This window comes from Amblyraja radiata, chromosome 17 (genome assembly GCF_010909765.2).
Source record: "Amblyraja radiata isolate CabotCenter1 chromosome 17, sAmbRad1.1.pri, whole genome shotgun sequence".
Taxonomy (NCBI): Eukaryota; Metazoa; Chordata; class Chondrichthyes; order Rajiformes; family Rajidae; genus Amblyraja; species Amblyraja radiata.
In genome coordinates, this window is record NC_045972.1 from 6,202,152 (window position 1) to 6,220,132 (window position 17,981).

Here is a 17,981-nt window from a genome sequence, read left to right on the forward strand (position 1 = left end):
AGGGTAACTGATTTGAGAAGTTTGCTTGACCTGCATTTCTTTGGTCTATAAGGAATGTGTGCGTGCGTGTGTGTTAAGGGACTTTTCAATAGACACATGGATATGCAGGGAATAGACGGATATGTATCTTGTGCAGGCAGAGGAGATCAGTTTAACGGCATCATGTTCGGCATGGATATTAACATAGAAACATGGAAAATAAGTGCAGGAGGAGTCCATTCGGCCCTTCGAGCCAGCACCGCCATTCATTGTCATCATGGCTGATCATCCCCTATCAATAACCCATGCCTGCCTTCTCCCCATATCCCTTGACTCCACTAGCCCCTAGAGCTCTATCTAACTCTCTCTTAAATCCATCCAGTGATTTGGCCTCCACTGCCCTCTGTGGCAGGGAATTCCATAAATTCACAACTCTCTGGGTGAAAAAGTATTTTCTCACCTCAGTCTTAAATGACCTCCCCTTTATTCTAAGACTGTGGCCCCCTGGTTCTGGACTCGCCCAACATTGGGACAATTTTTCCTGCATCTAGCTTGTCCAGTCTTATAGAAACATATAAAATATTGAATGCTGAGGGCCTGTTTCCATGCTGTACTATTCAATGTTGTTTCTGGAGAGTGGTGATCAGGACTGTATACAGTACTGGGTCTATTACCTAAGGAGCATTCTGTGTTTCTGCTAATAAAATAAGGCATCCCATGAGCATTGTAAACTACCTTAACCTACTTGTCCTACTGCGCTTATAAAAATCTATAACCATATACTTCAGGCTTCTTCTGTTCTGCCACACTTCTCAAAGTTCTCCTACTTATTGTATGTTCTGTTGCACTTCCTCAGATAGACTGCCTTGCATTTGTGTTCAGTTGTGTTTACCTTTCCTGTGCCCAAATGACAAATCAATCTGCATCCATCAGGAAGTGGAAAGCTTTCCTCATTCCAGTCAATCACATCGCCTGTCGGCTTACAAGCCTCCACATTTCTATCTAAGTAATTAGTGTGTGTAAGCGCATGCATGGGACTGGATCTGAGCCCACTGCAAACGGACATGAAATCACAATCTCATCCACCCGTTGATGCTTGGACAATGCAGCTCACCCCCTCCATGACACACTGAACAACCTGAGGAGCACCTTCAGCAACAGACTGGTTCCACCAAGATGCAGCACAGAACACCACAGGAGATCCTTCTTCCCTGTGGCAAACAAACTGTACAACTCCTTCCCTTCTGTCGTGGGGTAGACTGACTCTTATCTTTGCACATCCCCAATCCTTTCCACTCATCACTTTCATTTCATGTTTTGTGTCTCTTGTGTTTTATGACTGTTGGCAGACCAATTTCCTTCCTGGGATAAATAAAGTTCTATCTTATCGTGTCGTATACTCTTCACTTTGAACTGCTGAGCAAATTTTGGATACGAATTACCACTTTCCTTTGGGCATGTAACGTTGACCTGGCTGCCTGCAAGACTTGTTTAAATTATTGCTGATATCAATGTAGGCTACTTCAAATACATTCCCTTGTTCTATTGTATGGAACAATATGTTGATTTCAGAAAAAAGTACATGTACTCAACACATTTGCAAAGAGCTCTTTTAAAGATGCAAAGGTGCTCTAGCACCAAAACATGAATTAGAAACATAGAAAAATAGGTGCATGAGAAGGCTATTCACCCCTTCGAGCCACCACCGCCATTCAATATGATCATGGCTGATCATCCAAAAATCAGTACCCCGTTCCTGCTTTTCCCCCCCATATCCCTTGATTCTGTTCACCCTAAGAGATAAATCTAACTCGCTCTTGAAAACATCCAATGTATTGGCCTCCACTGCCTTCTGTGGCAGAGAATTCCACAGATTCACAACTCTCTGGGTGAAAAAGATTTTCCTAATTTAATTTAATGAAAAAACTGCAGATGCAGGAAAAATTGACGGTAGACAAGAATGCTGGAGGAACTCAGCGGATGAGGCAGCATTTATGGAGAGAATAAATAGGTGAGGTTTTGGGCCGAGACCCTTCTTCTGACTGAAGAAGGGGTCTATGGAATCTAGATGCGGGAATGTGGAGTAAAGGCAAACGGCTGGAGGAACTCGGTGGCTCGAGCAGCATCTGTAGAGGTTTTGATCCGAAATATTTATAATTGTTGCCCTTCAGCCTCTACACCTCACCGATGTTGCTTGTCCTGTTGAGTTCCACCAGCAGTTTGCATCTTGCTCCTCATTAGCTTGTATCTCAACACTAAATAAGTGAAACCCTGCTTTCTTGCCATAAGAATTAAAAATAAGAGTAATTATCTGATTCCAGTTAACTTTTTGGGTCATTGTTAAATATTCTACATCTGGTAAATTTCGATGTTAAAGACTGCATGTTCTGATGAATACAATTTTTATTTGACATTTACAAAATTCCTTATTCTGTTGAAGGAAGCACCCATGCTGGAAGTTGTTTGGCATTTGCAGAAGGAGAATATTGTGAGCCTGGAAGAGCTTGTAACAAGGTATGTCCATTGAACATATAGATAGCATCGTGCATTCTAGAGTCAAGTGTTTTATTGTCATATGTCCAGGGATGCAGTGCTGCCGGTCGGGTCACACTGGAGCACCGCTCCAGCACCTCTTTATTTAAAAAAAAAAAAAGCCAAAAAAAATAAAAAATTTTAAACTTGCGGGTGTGTGGTCGGGGTTGAAAGAGTGGGAAAGGGAAGACCCATCACTACTGAGGTTCCCTGTGGCGGGGGGTGGGGGGGGGGGGGGAAGAGACAGAAGCAATAGGACCCAGCAGAGTCAGACCACGTGCTGTCTATATCGTGGAGGTTGTGGGCCTGGCACTGAGCCTGGAAATCTGGTGAGGTGATGGCTCTGGCCCACTGGTGGCCGGTGGAGAGGCGAGGGTCGGCGGATATGAAGAAGGGTCTTGACCCGAAACGTCACCCATTCCTTCTCTCCAGAGATGCTGCCTGCCCCACTGAGTCACTCCAGCATTTTGTGTTTATAGGACATTGGTCAGGCTGCGTTAGGAGTATTGCCTCAACATGGTGGCCGATTAGGAAAAGGGGAGATGCAACGAGACCTGGGTGTCATGGTACACCAGTCATTGAAAGTAGGAATGTAGGTGCAGCAGGCAGTGAAGAAAGCAAATGGTATGTTAGCATTCATAGCAAAAAGATTTGAGTATAAGAGCAGGGAGGTTTTACTGCAGTTGTACAGGGTCTTGGTGAGACCACACCTGGAGTATTGCATACAGTTTTGGTCTCCTAATCTGAGGAAAGACATTCTTGCCATAGAGGGAGTACAGAGAAGGTTCACCAGACTGATTCCTGGGATGGCAGGACTTTCATATGAGGAAAGACTGGATAGACTCGGCTTGTACACGTTGGAACTCAGAAAACTGAGGGGGATCTTATAGAAACTTACAAAATTCTTGAGGGGTTGGACAGGCTAGATGCAGGAAGATTATTCCCGATGTTGGGGAAGTCCAGAACTAGGGGTCACAGTTTAAGGATAAGAGGGAAGACTTTTAGGACCGAGATGAGGAAATCATTTTTTACACAGAGAGTGGTGAATCTGTGGAATTCTCTGCCACAGAAGGTAGTTGAGGGCAGTTCATTGGCTATATTTAAGAGGGAGTTAGATGTGGCCCTTGTGGCTAAAGGGATCAGGGGGTATGGAGAGAAGGCAGGGATGGGATACTGAGTTGGATGATCAGCCATGATCATATCAAATGGCGGTGCAGGCTCGAAGGGCCGAATGGCCTACTCCTGCACCTATTTTCTATGTTTCTATGGGGGCTATTGAATGGACACAGAAAAGCAATGTTACAAAATTTTGAGATTTAAAAAATCAAGTCTGCAATTTATCCCATCAGAAAAAGCATAAACAGAAGTTTAATTTGACACATAATTCACTTTCATATCTTCAGTATTAAAAAAGTTATGTCCATTTTCATACTCTGAAATTAGCATCTTGTTCCCTATTGCTTTTCCATTGACTCAACACAAAAGCTGTGATCGAGGACAGTCAAAAGCTCATAACTTTCTTAAAAATTAAGAGAACTGAATGAAATTTTCAGTTATTATAGATTGAAGCATTCTGAAACAAATATGAAACAATCTTACTTGGATGACCCTAAATTAAAGCATATAATTAGTTAGTTACCTAATTGTAGCTAATTACAAAATTCAATTACTAGATCTAAACATCTATCCATTTCTTAAGAAAAGGTTAACATTTTTAAATAGCCTAAGTGTCCAAATAACATTCACACAAGAATTCACAATATAACATGATTTTTAAATCTCATTGTCATGAATTTATAGGCCAAATGGAAGGAATTTAATGTTTAATTCCCGTAAATTAATGGCCATCTTAATCATCTTGCGAGTGGGATTTTGTGGAACGCGATCGATTGGAACGTTGCGGTTGCAGTGAATTTGAACCCCATATCGGCAGGAAAAACACTGCCGGTTCGTATGGGGCCAAATCACATTTTCGCCAATGAAATTTGGATTAAAGTCATCCTAAGAAGCAAGTTTATATGTAAAATAAACGACTTACCTTATGCTTTGTCTCCTACGTGAGATCCGTCCCGTTGTAGGCGTTGACGGCGTTAGAAGTAGCTTTTTATTTTACTCCAGGAATTAAATTGTCCCGCGATTTAAAAAAAAAAACTTCAGAGAACGGAAGTCATAACGATTTTTCTGCAGCAGCTGAACAGCCTGAGAAAGTTCGACTCCGACAGGCAGGAGAAAACGGCATTTTAATCCCGCCCGCCCCCCAGCCCCCCAAAGGTGCCAAAGTCGCGCACACGGCCAGTGGCAGAACTGCAGCGCCGCTGGAGGTAGGTATTGTAACATCGCTACCCAGAGGAGGTTCACCAGAATGAAGTCTGGATCAGGGGTTACTGGCTACACCGAAAGATTGGACAGACTTGAATTGTTTTCTCTGGGAAGCTGGAGGGTGAGAGGAGGCATGATAGTGTAAAAATGGTGAGAGACGGAGTGTAGATCATCAGAATCTTTTTCCCAGGATAGAAATATCAAATACTAGAGGGCATAGTGTTAGATGAGAGGGGCAATGTTTAAATGAGATGTGAAGGACAAGTATTTTTACACACTGGCTGGTGAGTGCCTGGTTCACTTTGCTGGGGGTGGTGGTGGGGTCAGGTATGATAATGGTATTGTGGGCCGAAGGGCCTGTTCCTGTACTGAACTGTTCTCTATTCTACACAGCTGAACAAAATCAGTTAATAGGGCTGGAAGGAAAGATCATCCTTTATTGCTAATGACTTGAACTATTCAGTAAAGACCAGTCGGACTGCCCTCATGATTAAATTGTATCTCTGTATGCTGTGTTGTCACCTTCCCATAGCTAACAATGATCTATTCTACATTTCCAATGAGCTTCATCCACTGATGTCTCGTTTTCACACCTTGCCCTTCCTTATCTCTGCATCTCCCTCTCCCCTGACTCTGTCTGAAGAAGGGTCTCGACCTGAAACGTCCTCATTCCTTCTCTCCAGAGATGCTGCCTGTCCCGCAGAGTTACTCCAGCATTTTGTGTGTATTTTAAATATTCTTCCTTTGTACATGATCTCTTTCCCCCAAAAATGTGTTATGTGGACATATCTATAACATTCTCATATTTATCTGCATTATTTCAATGGCTGAGTGTTTTCTTTTTGGTGCCATTTAATTTTGTAAAACTGTATATATTTGCTCTAATGTTGTGAAGGCTGATTTATTTTTTGAGCTCTGAATCATGATATGTTGGAGATAATGCTCTGCTTTAATTGCAAATGATATGGCAGGAGGAGAAAATCAGTACCCCGTTCTAGCTTCCCCCCCCCCCCCCATCCCTTGATTCCTTTAGCCCTCAGAGATAAATCTAACGCTCGCTTGAAAGCCTCCAGTGAATTGGCTTCCACTGCTTTCTGTGGCAGAGAATTCCACATTCACAAATCTCTGGGTGCAAAAGATTTTCCTAATTTAATGTTTAAGAAAAAACTGCATATGCTGGAAAGATCGACTGTTCTATTCCCATGGATGCTGTTGGATATGGCAGGAGGATAAATCTGCCTTGTCTCACACTGGTGCAAGCTACCCTTGCCTATGTTAGTCACATGTAATGAAAATGTACAAATTCTCTGACTTGACGGCCATTTCAGATTGCTTCACATTATTATTTTCAATCTATTCGGGGAAAGGTTTGAGGTTTTGTGTTTAAAAGAAGCACGGTAAACATTACCTGATGATCCACATTCCAAATCATCGGAGTTTCTGAATCATTGGATCATGATTTATTGCGATTTTATGGTATTTCACTATTTCCTCCTCAATAGTGTGCCCTAATCCTGGAATTCCCTTTCTAGCATCACTCTGCAAGCGAAGTCAACAGAAGGACTACTGTGTTTCAAGAAGGTGGCTCAACACCTTCCCCATTAGAGATGGGAATAAATGCTGGCGATGTCTAGAACAAATGAAAAAACCTCATGATATTTGACGGGAAGGTCTGAAGAAGGTTCTCGACCTGAAACGTCGCCTATTCCTTAGCTTCATAGATGCTGCCTCACCCGCTGAGTTTCTCCAGCATTTTTGTCTACCTCATGATATTTGAATGTCATTGAAGGGGAAATGGTTCTCTTTATCTTTTTCCTTTCACAACTTATCTTAATTTATAACACTGATTCATACATTCTCCTCCCTCTTTGCGACGGCACTGGAGCTACTTCACCTCTTCCCCCCTCTTTCCCCTACTTGCCCCCCTCCCCTCCCATGGCTTGAATAATAATACACTATCATTTGAAAATTGCAGTGGATGTTTAAATCTGAACCCCTGGATTGATTGAAGGAGAATAAGCTCTGATGTTTCTGTGTTACATACAGTAATCCTGATGCGACCTTTGTGGTACGCTGGCTGTTTGACAACTTGTGCCTGCTTTGTTCGGAGGCTGAGGATCAGTACCAGCATCAAGATATACCGAGGCAGATATTGTCAGGTAGGGGGAAAAGTGAAATTATATAACACACAGTATATGCAAAAGTGGAATTGCCTAAATTAGGGAGAACAACATTTATTCAGAATGCTTTAGTTATATTTGGTAATACTCAGAAGAAGGGTCTCGACCCGCAACGTCACCTATTCCTTCTCTCCAGAGATGCTGCTTGAGTTACTCCAGGTTTTTGTGTCTATCCTTGTGCTTTAATCATTGTCATACATTGTTGTGTCTCAACCGATTCATCATTCCTTTCAGTTACATCCACTGGGTCAGTGTGCTTGCTCCCAGAAGCCTTGACTTGTGTACTACTTCAGCAATGGGCAGCCCAGACATAGAAAAGCTCAGGAATCACCCTGAAACCTTCAGCAAATTGTTTTCTGCAAAAGCTTTAATAGTGGAGATACCCGAGTTGTACAGTGGAATCAAAAAATAGTTTCCAAAACATTTATTTTACTTTAGTCTATAATTTTAATGTGAAGTGGAGTTTTATTTCAATGTTGTGTTTTTCTCTCTGCAGATGCTGCATTACCTGCTGAATAATTTCACCATTTGTTTTATTTCTCTTTGTCAGTATCTAGCATGTATTCTAACTCATGGCTCCAGGACATTTCCCCTCTCCATTGTTTTCTTTAATTTCCTATTTACTTCTTCAGATCGATCAGCAATGACCACCACCACCACCACCACCACCACCTGAGTTATTCAACCCCTCTCGGTCTTCAGCCTCTCACAGACTTTCCTTTTGTTCTGTCCACCCTCCCTCTTTGCAATCTAAAATGTTTCTTTGTTTTGATAAGGTCATTATATTAAAGGTCACATGTCTCACTTGAATTTGTTGTTTTCATAAGTGGAGGGATAATATCTGCAACCATTGCAGGAGGTTTTGGCCCTTTACCTGCTGGTTCTGGACCATAAATGGAAGTTACTTTAATCGATGTCCTTGCTTTTGCATGGGTGACAAACCTGGTCCTTGTAGCCTGGTTATCGATATCCACAATGAAAAATTAATTCTTGATAGATAAATAATGGCAACATTGCTTCTTTATGATGAATGCAAGAAAATGGTTGCAGAATTATACTATTTTTTTTCTCTGATGAATGGATGGTGCTTTTGTTTGTCTTTATGGCAATATTGTACAGTACTTTGAAGTGTATTTCAATTAAGGTACTTCAAGTTCACCTAGTTAAATAAAGTAAGGATTAATTCACCCTTCGAGTGATAGTTATACTGCTTGGAGACAGATCGTTCAGTCTAATTCATCCACACTGACCATGGGGCCTTCCTGAGATGGTTCCATTTTCCTGTATTTGGCCCAAATCCCTCTGAATGTTTCTTATGAATGAACCTGTCCAAATCTCTCTTAAACATTGCAATTGTGTCAGCCCTCATCACATTCCCTGACAACACGTTCCATATACCCACCACCTCCTGTGTGAAAAGACTTCCTCCTCGGGTTCTCACAAGATCATAGGTGATAGGAGCAGAATCAGGCCATTCAGCCCATCAAGTCTATTCCGCCATTCAATCATGGCTGATCTATCTCTCCCTCCTAACCCCATTCCCCTGCCTTCTCCCCATAACCCCCGACACCCGTGCAAAAGGTTCTCTTTAAATCTTTCCTTTCTCACCTCCAATCTGTGCCTTCCCACTTTAGATTCTCCTACCCTGGGGAACAGAATGTACGATCAGCCACCTTGACTATGTCCATCAAGATTTTATGAATCTCTGTAAGATTGCCTATTGGCTTTTTTCAGGAAAAATATTGCCAGCCTTTTCAGTCTCTCTGTATAACTCAAACCCTTTAGCCACAAACATTTTCTTGTGTTTTCTGCAACCTTCCTAGCTGAATCACACCTATAGTACGGAGACTAGAGCTGTTCATAATAAGCCGTGTGTAGACTTTCCGCCAATTTGTTCAGTTGCTGTATGATGTACCTACATGTATGCTCAATACCCTGTCCAGTGCAAATCAGCATGCCTCAAACTGCATAGGAAAGAACTCGTTTAAATCGAAGGTAGTCTCAAAATGCTGGAGTAACTCAGCGGAACAAGCAGCATCTGGAGAGAAGGAATGGGTGACGTTTCAGATCGAGACTTCTTCCGACTGATGAGTCTGAAGAAGGGTCTCAACCCGAGATGTCACCCATTCATTCTCCCCAGAGATGCTGCCTGTCCCGCTGAGTTAAGGGCTTATCCCACTTACGTGTCCTTGGCACGCAAATTACGCGACCTCGTGGTCGCGTTGAGGCGCACGGGCATCATATGGCCGCGTGGGGCCGGTCCCACTGAGAAGCGCGGAGGGGTATGTAGTTGTGTGCGACATCGCGCGGGGCGCTGAAATTTTTGTAGCAAACGAAATCTTCGCGTGCCAATGGCCTGTCGTGGAACTGACGGCCAAAGTGGGACAGGCCCAAGACCCTGGCGCGACGCAACATCTCACATTCAACAGCAGCAGAAGCAGGCAAACGATCGCCGAACTCAGCCTGGGGCTCACAGCCCTTGCGGTCCGGATCAACCCCCATTTCTACTTCCAGAGTGGGGCCAAGAAAATTGAAGATGGACACAAAATGCTGGAGTAACTCAGCGGGACCGGCAACATCTCTGGAGAGAAGCAATGGGTGACGTTTCGGGTCAAGACTCTTCTTTCAGACTGAAGAAGGGTCTCGACACGAACATCACCCATTCCTTCTCTCCGGAGATGCTGCCGGTCCCGCTGAGATACTCCGGCATTTTGCGTGCATCTTCAAATGACGTCACGTGCTCCGGATGGCTGTGCGGTCGAATGAAGTCACGCGCGACCTTCGCGGGACCGTCTAGGCTCAACGCGACACGAGGTCACGTAATTAGTGTGCCAAGGACACGTAAGTGGGACAGGGGCTTTACTCCAGCATTTATTGTCTGCGTTAATCTGCCTGCACTACCTTGTCTCTCCATGCCACTACTTGCAGAGTATTATGTATCCCAAAGTATCTTTAATCTCTAAACTACACTCACCCTGGGCCCTGTCGTACATGGTGCATGCCCAGTCCAGCCCAACTTCACAAAATATATTACTTTGCTCTTGTTTGAGTTCAATTCCACCTGTCACTTCTTCGCTCACATTTACAGTTGATCCAGATCCTATTGTAACCGTGGGCAATTTTCTTCACCGTCCACAGCACCATCAGGTTTGGTGGCATCCTCAGACTTGCAGTTATTGCCACCTACATTCTCATCCATATTGTTAATCTATATGACAAATGGCAGGGAGGTAAGCACCAATCCCAATGGCACTACACTGGTTACAGATCTCCGATCTGAAGAATAATTCTCCACTACCATCACCTCCTTCCATCAAGTTAATTTTGTATCCAACTGGCTAACTCATCCTGGTTCCCATATGATCTAACCTACCTTGTAGGACATTGTCAAACCTTGTTGTACTCCGTGCAGACAGCATCTACCACCTTGCCTCCATCAATCTTGGTCATCTCTTCAAAATAACTTGACCAATTTGGTAAGGCACGATTTCCCTTGCTCCAGACCATGCTCATTATCCCTAACTAGTCCTTGTTTTTCCAAATGCAGATGGATGCTTCCTCTCTGAACCTCTTCCAATGACGTTCTCCCCCCTCCCCCACCACTGATGTTAGGCCCACCTGCTTGTAGTTCCCTGACTTTCCTTGCAACCGTTATTAAATTGAGGCACAACATTAGCCACCCTCCGGGCTTCAGGTACCTCTCACGTGGCAATAGAAGATACAACATTTCTACCTGGGCCCTAACAATTTTAGTTGGAGATACAGCGCAGAAACAGGCCTTTCGGCCCACCAGGTCCGCGCCGACTTGCGATCCTTGCGCACATTAACGCAAGTCTACGCACGGGAGGGACAAATGACATTTATGCCTAGCCAATCAACCTGCAAACCTCTATGCCTTTGGAGTGTGGGTGGAAACCAAAGAGCTCGGAGTAAACCCACGCTCGTCTCGGGGAGAATGTACAAACTCCGTACAGGCAAGCACCCGTAGTCAGGATCGAATTTGGGTCTCGGGCACTGTAAAGGGCCTGTCCCACTTGCGCGTCATTTGCGCGTCATTTAAGCAACATCATTTACGGGCGTGGTGGTGTAGGCAGTGACGCCACCTGCGTGACGCGCAAATGACGCCCAAGTGGGACAGGCCTTCAGGCAGTAACTCTACCGCTGTGCCATTGTGCTGTCCTCTTGTGCCCTAGTTGGACAGATCCAGGGCGTTTATCTACCTTCATGCACCACAACATTATGGCTAGCTTCCATGACCGTCCCCACGGTAAATGAAGATATGTATTCTCTTATATGATGTGCATATCAGAAAAGATTATGAATTGGTTTTGCTCAGACAAAGAATTCACAATATTTCTGCATTTATACTACAGATGCTGACAGGATTGCTTTGTATTTATAACACTTCTTGACTTTGAGCATTTGACTATCGCCTGTGCGTTCTGATTCCGTTTCACAGCCAGTTGTATTTTTTCAGATATCGTCGCTGAATTAGTGGGAAATGGATTTAAGGAATCAAATAATTTGGAATCTGACCGTAAAGCGCGGCAGTTCTCACAGGTGAGGATGATACAGAAACTGAAGGTTGCAATTTTTTGCAATAAATTTGTTTTGAAACTAACCCAATATATTGAGATGGTCTATTTTTCCAATTGCAGGTTTGTTTTGAGGTGTTGAACCGAATGCTTTTGTGTAAGTAGACTTTATTATTTGTGCATGTTATTGTGCATTGTTTTAGTCATTATATGAATCAAAAAAATAGAACGCTGGAACAACTCGACAGGGCAAGCAGCATCCATGGAAACTAAGATGTATGTTGATGTTTGGGTCAAGACTGAGGCTGGTGTACAGAAGGTCATAAGTGATAGGAGAAGAATTAGGCCATTTGGCCCATCAAGTCTGCTTTGCCATTCAGTCGTGGCTGATCTATATTTCCCTCCAAACCCCATTCTCCTGCCTTCTCTCCATAACCCCTGACACCCATACTAATCAAGAATCTATCTGTCTCTGCCGGAAAAATATGCATTGACCGACTTGGGTGACAAAAAATTCCACAGATTCACCACCCTCTTATTAAAGAAATTCCTCCTTGTCTCCTTCCTGAAGGAACGTCCTGTAATTCTGAGGCTATGACCTCCAGTCTTAGACTCTCCCACTAGTGTAAGCATCCTATCCACATGCACTCTCTCCAATAGAAGTCTGATGGACGTCGACGGGGGGGGGCAGACACTCTTGGGTATCAAGTGGAACCAGATGATCAGCAAATGGGAGTAGGTGGGGAAGGGAGAAAGAGGGGGGGAGGAGATAGGAAATGCAAACAAAAGGAGAAAAAAAAACTGAAGGACATCAGGAGTGTAGGCTACCTGAGATTGGAAAATTCTGTATTAATACCATCAGTTACACATGCGGAATATGAGACGTAATATATTAATATAAATTTGAAATAGACCGTGGACTTCAAAATTCAGAGGATTCTGTACCATCAGCTCTTTGGATGCTCTGCCCTCCGATTAAGCAGTCTAATTCCTCCTATTGAGCTCTAAATTGTGTTTCTTGCTTGTCACCGTGAAAGCAGACAGCTTTCCCTCTCTGATCTCGGGTGCATCCACTCAGTCCAGCTTTCATCCACTCCGTTGTTCTGTAAAGACTGACTATTCCAGCGTTTGTCCTTGCCAGGCGCCTATCATTAATTATTTGTAGATTACAGCTCGGCCAGAACCCGACAGCTGGGTATTGGTATTGATGTCGCTTCTTGATCTTTTGTTACCTGCGCCTCCAATCCACGTTGGAGCATCAGAAATTGAAGCAGGGCAGGTGCATGTAGCCACTCTTGTTGAGCCACTCAATACGATTGTGGCTGGTCTTTTGTCTGCATTAGGCCCAAATATCCTTTAACTTCCATAATACCCCAAACCTGTCTAATCTGAATATATTCAGTGACTGAGCCACTGCAACAAAAGCTTTTCACTGTCCCGTGACAATAAACAAATGTATTCAAGAGAGAGTTAGATATAGCTCTTGGGGTTAACAGAATCGAGGGATACAGAATCGAGCAGGAACGGGGTACTGATTATGGATGATCAGGTGGGGGGGTGGGAGTTCCTGCTCCATGGTCGGATAGTCGGCGACTAAACCATCTCCCCCCCCCCCCCCCCCCCCACCTGGTCCGCCAGGTGAGGAGGGGGCTGTGGACCCCCAGCAGGACCAAACTGAGGAAGGACATTATTGCCATAGAGGGAGTGCAGAGAAGGTTCACCAGACTGATTCCTGGGATGTCAGGACTGTCTTATGAAGAAAGACTGGATAGACTTGGTTTATACTCTCTAGAATTTAGGAGATTGAGAGGGGATCTTATAGAAACTTACAAAAGTCTTAAGGGGTTTGACAGGCTAGATGCAGGAAGATTGCTCCCGATGTTGGGGAAGTCCAGGACAAGGGGTCACAGCTTAAGGATAAGGGGGAAATCCTTTAAAACCGAGATGAGAAGAACTTTTTTCACACAGAGAGTGGTGAATCTCTGGAACTCTCTGCCACAGAGGGTAGTCGAGGCCAGTTCATTGGCTATATTTAAGAGGGAGTTAGATGTGGCCCTTGTGGCTAAGGGGATCAGAGGGTATGGAGAGAAGGCAGGTACAGGATACTGAGTTGGATGATCAGCCATGATCATATTGAATGGCGGTGCAGGCTCGAAGGGCCGAATGGCCTACGCTTGCACCTAATTTCCATGTTTCTAAACACAAGACCTGTCAAAGGGCGGATGAACTTCTAGCGAGCCAGTGGCCATCCACACTTCAGTAGAAGTTGCGATCACTGTCGTGCATAGCATTGTGAGGCACCGTGCCCGTTAAAGTTTTCAATGATGATGATGATGAGCCATGATCATATTGAATGGCTGTGCTGGCCCGAAGGGCTGAATGGCCTACTCCTACACCTATTTTCTATGTTAAACTCAAACTGTCCTTGAGTACGTAATTCAAAAGTTCACTACTGTTGCGTAAAATAGTTTCCTCGCCAGGAGAAATAGGATTTCTTGTGTAGATTGGCTCATTAGATGTATTTGAAGTGAAGGTAGATAAAGGAGTAGAGGCTTGGGATGGATTATAAGGGGAGGAGGTAGGCTTGAGGCACCAGTGGTTCTGTTATTTTATTGTGCTTTGTGTTTACTCTGTCAAACCCTTAGGAATTTTGTATATTTAGAGAAGTGAAGTGCAAGTCTCCAGGCATGTGATGATTCATCTACCAACAGGGATAGTTACTGGGGATTAACCCATTTTGAGACGGGTGTTTCCTTGTTAATGAGTGGTGTTGTGGTTTGCCCTCCTGTATGTCACTTGGGCAATAACACATTAGTCCCTAATCCTTCCTAACGGAAGGAAATGATTCAAAACTGCAAGTCTGATGGTGTCAATGACAACTTGTATTATAGAGACCTTGATATAGAAATCCAAGGCACCCTTTAGATAACCCTCAGATTATACATATTGGGTCAAAACTGATGACCATGGATTAGCTTGGTTAAAGCGGTGGTGGGCAGACTTAACAAATAAATCCCTGTTTCTATTTCCAGTCTCTCCATGTTAAAATTCTCCTGGTCACTAAAGCTCTTGTCTCTGCCCAACATATCTTGCACCCCATGATTTCTTGGCCATCGGAGTTCTTTCTCTCTATCTCCAGCATTGTATACACGACAACCAACCGTACAGGCCTCTGCAATGTCCTCCCTAGGTCTGTCAATCACCTCCTGTTAATTAAAGACTCACCTCTTTTTAACCAAGATTTTGTTGACTCTTCACCTGAGATTTGATTTTACTTTAGTGGGAATATCTACATCACGGTGTCTGTTATGCAGGCTGCTGTTGATGCTGCCTTAAGTTGTTGCTGTGATGTATGATAGTCCGTTGCTTGCTTCATGCAGATGGACCCTTGCTCAGACTTTTTTCCTTTGTTTTATTTTCTCTCTCCAGGGTTACTGGATAATTTGTGTAAGGAAAATGAAACCGAAGGTGCCTCTGTGGAAAGGGCAACTCAGTTCTGGTACATGCAAATCTCAACCAATTTGTTCATGACCTTGTGAATAATGCCATGAAATGACTAAAAACTGCAGGACTGCTGGTTTAAGTGAAATGTCCTTTAGCCTTTTCTTAATTTTTGTTCCACTTTGATTCTTTACTGTTGCTCTTTCCTCAATGTTTAGATTGTCTCCCTGAGGTAATGTTTCAAGCACAGTGATGTTTTGCCCTAGTTATCCAAGTGTTGTCCAGTTAGTTGATTACAGAAGACATTATAGATGAAGCTGAAGATAGACACAAAGCTGGAGTAACTCACCTCTGGAGAGAAGGAATGGGTGACGTTTCGGTCGAGACCCTTCTTCAGACTGATGTCAGGGGAGTGGGAGATACATAGATAAGGAAGTGTACGGTGTGAAAATCGAACAAAGGGAATGGAGATCACGGAACATGGGGAATAAATCATTGTTAGCTGGGAGAAGGTAACAACAACAGTAAAACTGGTGGGAGAACTGGGAAGGGAGATAGATGGAGAGAGAGGGAAAGCAAGGGTTACTTGAAGTTAGAGAAATCAATATTCATACCGCTGGGGTGTAAGCTGCCCAAGCGAAATATGAGGTGCTGTTCCTCCAGTTTGCGCTGGGCCTCACTTTGACAATGGAGGAGGCCCAGGACAGAAAGGTCAGCGTAGGAATGGGAGGGGGAGTTGAAGTGTTTGGCAACCAGGGAAGCTGGTTTGAACAGCTGAATAGTTGAAGCTGATTCCATTCTCTCCTGATATCTTTAATTGTATGTGCTTCAGCAGAAGTGGGTGCACAGTGGACTATTAGCAAGGAGGCAATAACTGATGCAAGTCTCCTGAGCTCAGTGTGTTTCCTCGGCTGCTAACCCAGCTATGCCGCCACACATTGGAAACTGGGCTTCAGAGTATCTCGGGCTGGGTATACAGTGGTTGGGATGGAATTTGGAAGTCAACGATGATCCTTCGCCTTGCAAGCTTTGAGACAATGCTGTGTTAAAACAAGGTTCATTTGCAAATATGGAGTTAGTACCGAAAAGTGGCACCGAGGTGAAAATCAGCCATGACCAAACTTAATGATGGAGCTGATGTGAGGGATCAAATGGCCTGTAGAATGTTGCCAGTCCATTACCCTTTATCAGAGAGGAAAGAGAAGAAATAAATTCGTTTTATGTGGAGAACATTAAGGATAATCCCTTTTATAAGTACATAATGAGGAAAAAGGGTGACCAGAGAGAGAAGGGACACCTCAGGAATCAAATGTTTAAGAAAGAACTGCAGATGCTGGTAATATCGAAGGACGATACAAAATGCCGGAGAAACTCAGCGGGTGAGGCAGCATCTATGGAGAGAAGGAAATAGGCGGTGTTTCGAATCTTGAACCGAATGGTCGCTTATTCCTTCTCTCCATCGATGCTGCCTCACCTGCTGAGTTTCTCCAGCATTTTGTATCTACCCTCAGGAATCAAAGCAGTCAAGTAGGTGTGGAGCCACAGGAGATGGGTAAGGTGCTCAATGAATATTCATCCTCTGTTTTACTGTGTGTGGAAAAGGACATGATGGCCAAGGCACTCGGGCAGTCAATGGCAGTCAATGGCAGTATCTTGAGAGCAGTTAGTATTACGGTCGAAGAGGTGCTGAAGGTCCTGACGCGTATGAAGGTAGACAAATCTCCCGGGTGTGATCAGAGATATCCGAGGACACTGTTGGAAGCTAGAGAAGAAATTGCAGATGCACTGCCTGATATTTATGAGTGGTCATTAAATATGGGGAGGTGCCAGAAAACTGGATGGTGGCAAATGTTATACCTCTATTCAGGAAGGCCTCAGAGAAAAGCCTGGTCACTACAGACCACTGAGCCTAATATCTCGTTTGGAAAGTTACTGGAGAGTATTCCGAGGGATAAGACGCCCATGCATTTAAATGGAGTGAGTTAGGAGTGACTGTATTAACTTTGCACAAAGCAGTTGAAATACCCATATGGTTGTATTTGAATGCAGCCTGAGTATTGGCACTTTGAAGAGCTTCAGGGAAAATAGAATTAGCAGACCTGGTTGTGGAAACAAACTGCAGATGCTGGCTTACAAAAAAAATGACACAGTGCTGACATATCACAGGGGGTCAGGCAGCATCCCTGGAGAACATGGATCAGTGATGTTTCGGGGTAGAGCCCTCCTTTAGACTTAAGTTCAGATGTCTTTTCGAAGGGTCCCGACCCGAAACATCACCTACCCATGTTCTCCTGGATGCAGCCTGACCCCCTGAGTTATACCATCACTTTGCACCAAATCTGGTTGTTCTCTGAAGAAATTAGAATAATTAGAAATTAGAACAATTACTTTTCAGACCTGTGCCTGCAAACAACTTGTGTATTATTTGGGAGAGATTTGCGTGGTCGACGGAGGGGGATTTGGAGAATGAGGGGCTGTGATGGAATCCTCAGCAGAATTAAATTCCCAAGGGAAAAAAATACGGAAATAAATGTTTCTGACAGGCAGTAAGTAATGTGCCCATATGTGTAGCCAGAATTGATCTACTCTGGGTTAATATCACCAGCTTTATAACAAATGTAACTGAAGAAATACCATTTGTATTTTTTAGTCTTTATATCGTTTAGTTGTCCTTGCTGCAGTATCTGACTTTATTTGAATTACTAGTTCATTTAATGACCATGCACAATGTGTATTTGGTATCTAAAAATGTTACAGATAACTAACATAGGTATCTTCCTTCTCTGTGAAAAGGTTCAATGGTATTATCGAGGAGCATGTAATTTGGGGTTTATCTGGAAACTATACAGAAAATATAAATTTAATGGCAATAATTATTAATATTTTAAATTGGCCTGGGACTTAATATTCAAAATGGTACAGGAGTTTGGTTTGTTTCTGTACATTTCTTTCTGAAATTTCATTTGTGATAGTCATATGCTTTGTATATCACATG

At 43.6% G+C, this 17,981-nt stretch overlaps 1 protein-coding gene across 2 annotated transcripts in view; it reads left to right on the forward strand.

The window, feature by feature from the left end:
- fanca (FA complementation group A) overlaps positions 1-17,981 on the forward strand; it is a 151,310-nt gene that overhangs the window by 10,335 nt on the left and 122,994 nt on the right. For both annotated transcript variants that reach the window (XM_033035659.1, XM_033035660.1), the window contains exons 6-10: positions 2,420-2,493; positions 6,877-6,989; positions 11,488-11,570; positions 11,669-11,702; positions 14,975-15,044. In XM_033035659.1, the coding sequence (XP_032891550.1) occupies positions 2,420-2,493; positions 6,877-6,989; positions 11,488-11,570; positions 11,669-11,702; positions 14,975-15,044 (374 nt within the window). The remainder of the gene's footprint in view (positions 1-2,419; positions 2,494-6,876; positions 6,990-11,487; positions 11,571-11,668; positions 11,703-14,974; positions 15,045-17,981) is intronic.